The sequence below is a fragment of the Telopea speciosissima genome, chromosome 9, assembly GCF_018873765.1.
Source record: "Telopea speciosissima isolate NSW1024214 ecotype Mountain lineage chromosome 9, Tspe_v1, whole genome shotgun sequence".
In the NCBI taxonomy this organism is placed as follows: Eukaryota; Viridiplantae; Streptophyta; class Magnoliopsida; order Proteales; family Proteaceae; genus Telopea; species Telopea speciosissima.
The window spans coordinates 36,000,200-36,005,651 of NC_057924.1; the positions used below are offsets into that span (position 1 = coordinate 36,000,200).

The 5,452-nt window shown below is 40.6% G+C and overlaps 1 protein-coding gene across 1 annotated transcript; it reads right to left on the reverse strand.

Moving 5' to 3' along the window:
- On the reverse strand, window positions 1-1,788 carry LOC122638850. Its single transcript, XM_043831700.1, has 4 exons — window positions 1,654-1,788; window positions 562-855; window positions 412-521; window positions 1-346 (listed from the first exon to the last, which is right to left on the reverse strand). Exons 1-4 carry the CDS (start codon window positions 1,786-1,788, stop codon window positions 1-3), a joined length of 885 nt encoding a protein of 294 aa, XP_043687635.1.
- Between the last annotated feature and the right edge of the window lie 3,664 nt (window positions 1,789-5,452).

A 5,452-nucleotide genomic window follows, 5' to 3' on the forward strand; every position in this document is an offset into this window, starting at 1 on the left:
TTATGCTCCATAGGACATCACAAGTTGCAGAGGATCATTTGTAAGGATTTGGGAAGTGTACTGAGATACAGCTTCATCAATCATATCTAGAGCAAAGTACTCGTCTTCTCTGTAGGGTCCTAGGGATGCATTGAAGATGTTTAGCCGAAGCTTCTTGTTCCCAAACGATATGTCCATGGCACCTGACCTGCAGTTAATGCAAGCATTGGCGGTCGCCAAGAATGGGCGCCCTAGTATGATAGGGGGAAGCTTGGCTGAGGTAGATTCCATATCAAGGACTAGGAAGTCCACTAGAAAGTATAAATCATCTACCTTCACAAGAACATCCTCTAGAAGTCCACGAGGTCTTTTCACAGAACGATCACTAATTGAAGTATGACTTCAGTGGACTTCAACTCTCCTAATCCAAACCTCTCAAAAATCGAACCAGGTAAGATATTCACACTAGCCCCCAGATCCATCAATGCTTTGTCAATGGAGAGGTCTCCAATGACACAAGAGATGAGTGGTGTACCAAGATCCTTCAGTTTGGAGGGGTAGGTCAGTGATAACTGCACTTACCTGTTCTGTGAGGTGTATGGTTTTGGGAGTTTGGTTCCTCAGCTTACGCTTCTGAGTGCATAGGTCTTTTAGAAACTTAGCGTAAGCTGGAACCTGCTTGATTACATCCAATAATGGAAGGTTGATGTGGACTTGTTGAAACAAATCCAACATCTCATTCATCTTATCTCCTTGCTTCCCATATGGGGGAGAGGATGGAGTTTTGAGAGCATCAAGAAAAGGGACTCGGGGTGTATACTTATCCGGTTGAGGTCCCTCCCCAACTGGTCGCTCATTCTGCTTCTCAGTATTTTCCTGGGAATGGACCAAAGAAGGTGTAATGATTATATTCCCATCAATGAGAGGCCTCAGTGCCTCTGATTCAACTTCTGCCTGGGCTGGGGTTGACTCTGCTGGTGTGGTCTGTTGAGGGGTATTAGAGGGGAAGTCCTCATAGGTAGGTGGTGTGACATGTATTTCCACCCTCTTACCATTCCTCAACACTCTAACCGACTAGACTTGTTCCTTACCCCTCCCTATTTGAGCACTATTGGGGTTTCCAATAGGTTGGCTTGGTAGTTGGCCAGTCTCTCTCTTATTGACGGCTTCGGCAAGTTGACCAATCTGGGTCTCCAGCTTGCTGATAGAGTGAGTGTGGGAATGCAATAATTGGTCATTGATTCCCACTTTCTGCTCAATACCTTTCAGCACCTTCATTACTTCACTCTCAAAAGATGGGGTATGTTGAGGTTGAGAGTAAGCTTGTTGTTGTCCACCCCTATAGGCATTAGGTTGGGCATTGAACGGTGGCCTAAATGGTGGATTAGGAGGGTTTTTCCATGAAAAATTAGGGTGATTTCGCCATCCCGGGTTATAGGTGTTGGAAAATGGGTCGTTACCTGGGTTGGCAAAACCCTGAGCGGCTTGTACCTTTTCCTAGATAAATTCAGGATATTGTGCTACTAAATAACAATTAGTCACATAGTAATTCGGGTCAGCACAGAGGGCACACGCTTCAGCTTGCTCAGGTAGAGAAAATCCCCTTGAGATTGATGGGGGTTGGGCAGGTCCTCCGGACAGCAGGTAGTCCATTTTTTTTGACACCAAGTCAACCTGTGCCTTTATGCCAGCACTCTGGTTGATCTTATAGAGTCCACCCTTTTTCGGTTGCCCAAGCGTGGGGACGTCAGTCCTTGAGGCTGAAGCTCTGTGTTGAGAGTTTTCACTCAGGGTCTCAAAAGATCCCATGCTTCATTCTCGCTCTTATGCATAAACGTTCCTCCACAAGAGGCATTCATCATCTGACGATACTGGTCACTAAGACCATCATAGAAGCACTGTACCAATTTCCATTTTGGTATAGCATGGTGGGGGCATTTCCGAAGTAGTTCCTTCAGTCTTTCCCAATACTCATGAAATTCTTCACCACTATTCTGGGAGAAGGTGGTGATGGCCCTTCTAATGGTATTGGTTCGGCCTATTGAGAAAATTTTCTTCAGAAACTGCTGTTACATTTCCACCCATGTGGTTACTTGTGCAGAATCCAAGGAATGCAGCCAATGCTTGGCTTTATCCTTAAGGGAAAATAGAAATAGCAACAGTTTTAGGGCGTCCTCTGAGAGGTTTTGGAATTTTACTGTAGAGCAAATCTCCAAAAACTCATCCAAGTGCTTATAAGGCTCTTCATTATGATGTCCATAGAACGATGGTAGCATCTGGATAATGCTTGATTTGATTTCATAATGAGTAGCCTCAATTGTAGGTAGCCTAATGCCGGTTTGGGGCTGGTATGCAGTTGGAGTGAAATGATCGCTCAGTGGCCTGACCTATGGGTTTGCCTCATCACCCATCCTGATACGGTGTCTAATCCTCCTACAAGCATGTTCAATTTCGGGGTCAAAATCTAATAGGTCAGGTCAGGCTGAGCGCGTATCAAGCATACAACGACCAAGCTAAACTAGGCTGGGACCGAGCATACAAGTGTATCAACCTAGCTATCGGGGTCCAAATGTAGTAAGTGCAGGGTCGAATGTCCTAATGTGGGACCGATCAAAATAGGGCAACTAAGCTCGTAGGACCGCACATACAAGGGTAATCTATACTAAAAGAAAAAGAAAATTACAAAAGTGGTAAAGAAAAATTACAGAATAAATTTAAAATGAAAATTACACATGTAAATTAAAACTAAAATTAAAACTATCCTTAAAAAATGAAAAGTTTAAACTACCCTAAATAAAATGAAATCCTAAACTAGCGCGGATCGAAGCGTACCAAGGTCAATCCTAAAGTTGAATGGGACTGAAGCATACAAGGGTAACTAAGCCAGCGTGGGACCGAATCATACAAGGCTGAAATTAGCTATTAAAAGAAAAATAAAGAGACAAGTTAGAGAATATCACAGAGGCTATCCGGACTGCATCGGTGTCTTTTTAAAAGAACCAATTCCAGCTGAACCGTATCCCCTCTTAAACAATCTCCAACGATTCAATACCTACAGCAGAAAATAAACCTTGAGTCTATCACTAATACTAAAGACAAATTCAGAATGAATAGTAAATTGAGCTATGTTAACACAAAAAAAAGAAATCAAAATTAATGCTACTGTAGGCTATTAAACTAAGAGATGCAAAAATCTGAAGTACCTAAAACGAAAATCAGAAATAAAGATTAAAGCAAGCTATTGAAAGAACATTAAAAGACTCGATAAAACTCTAGCAATCGTGCTCTAGTTCCCTAGCAATGGCGCCAAAATTTGATCGAGTCGTTGAACCAATAAAAAATAAACTTAGCTAAACACTAATACAGTGGAAAGTATGGGTATCGAACTACGGGGAATAGAGGCTAAGTTGCACAAAATTAAATCAAGTCTAAGGTGGAACTAAAAATGCAAATTAATTAAATTAAAGCTAACACTAGCAACTGATTAACTCAAATAAAAGATGGTGAGAAAATACTGTTTTTAGGTTGAATCAACTTTAATTCAGATTCATCATTCAAACTCTCTCATATTCGGCTCATGGCAACTACAAACCTCATGACAACCACAGAAAATAGGGTCCCTTCTAGGTATAAAATATCTTGGCAAAATTATCGCCCGATCGCTACAATGAATCGAAAGTTCAAAGAACTCGGGTACTCACAATCCACTCAGGTATACCGTATCATCGATACGACCACATGAATCAATTCAATACTATTGCTTGGTAGGTTAAATTGAATCATAGAAACAAATTATCCTAACTAGATGTAAACATGATTACACAAAAATCACAATGAGATGCTTAAGTCTTTTCCAAGCAATCAATAATAAAAGAGAATGAATAATTAAATCATCCTTAAAGTATCATCTTCCCAAAAACAGTAGCAAGTTTAGTTACTCATTTAACATAAATAAAATAAAGAGAAGTGAGGGATACAAGCCAAAGAATTAGAGGGAACAAGAGAGTAGAAACAATGGCAGCAATGGTGATGGTAGATGCTCTTCTTCTTCTTCTCCCCTCCAAAAAACTAGGAACGAACCCCCCTCTTTTTCTCTGGTGTTGAATATATATCCCTTTTTTAATTTTCCCCCCTTGCTTTTGAAATCCAATCCGTCTCCCTTCTTTTTGAAATCCATCCCTCTTTTTTAGGGGAGAAGTGATATGGGTTTTGAAATGGGAGAGAGGGAGAGAGGGAGAGAGGGAGAGAACGTGTGAGATGGGATGACTTAAAAAAAGGTAAAAAGATGTTTAAGAGTTTTTGAATTAACAAACAAACTAGAAGGAGAGAGAGAGAGAGAGAGAGAGAGAGAGAGAGATTTCTCTCTTCTTTCATTTATTTTATTTTTTTCTTTCTTCACACTTCCCAACTTTGCCATAATCTATTTTGTTTACCATAATCCCTCCTTCCTTGATCTGAATTGATTCGACCCAAGAATTAAATGTTAACCATTTAATTTTTCTGATGCAATGAGTCCAATATCGATTTTTCTTGAAAAATCTCCTCTTTGTCAAATTACGATAATGCCCTTGAGATGACGATTTGCACACATTCGGACCCTTGACCCAGCTGGTAAACATCCAAAATCGACTAAGGGGGCTGATTCTATCACTGATTCATGCTTTTCTCCTTCTAGGCCTGCAATCATAGAAATCACATAACAGTATCAAATCCTTCATAAATATTCAAATAAAAATCGTAAATAAATAGTGATTTCTATCTAAGATTCCAACCCAATTAGAGCTTGATCAAGAACTTTGAAGAAATCACCTTCGAGTACTTGCCGAGGGTCAACAACAGATTCATAGACTTAGCCACTTTGGCTTCAATGGTCGAATGCAATCCAAACACTCAAATCCGCCCATTCTTGGTAGAAAGAAGATCCGGACCAGCATATGAAGAATCAATTAATGCCCTGACTGCCAATGGAAGGATATGGTTTACACCTATCATTGATATTATCAGAGAAAGGAAGTATCGTCTGAATTTCACGACCTGTGAACAGAAACGGTTGCTGAAGAGTGCCACAAAATTTATACTCCAAGGTGACCTATTGTACTAAAGGTCTTACGACAACATACAATTTCTATGTATGGACGAAGACCAAGCCCAAGTGATTATGGAAGAAATCCACCAAGGGATCTGCAGACCACACATGAATGCCAGGATGCTCACCAAGAACATCCTCAGAATGGGATATTATTGGATGACCATGGAAGCCGATTGTGCATCATTCGTCAGGAGGTATCAAAAATTTCAGATATTTACCAATATCATCCATATTCCTCCAACAGAGCTTCATTCCTTGAATGCTCACTGGCCATTTTCGATGTGGGATATTGATATAATAGGGAAAGTGACACCAAAGGCATCCAATGGATATGAATTCATCCTCGTTACCATCGACTATTTCACCAAATGGGTGGAGGCACAA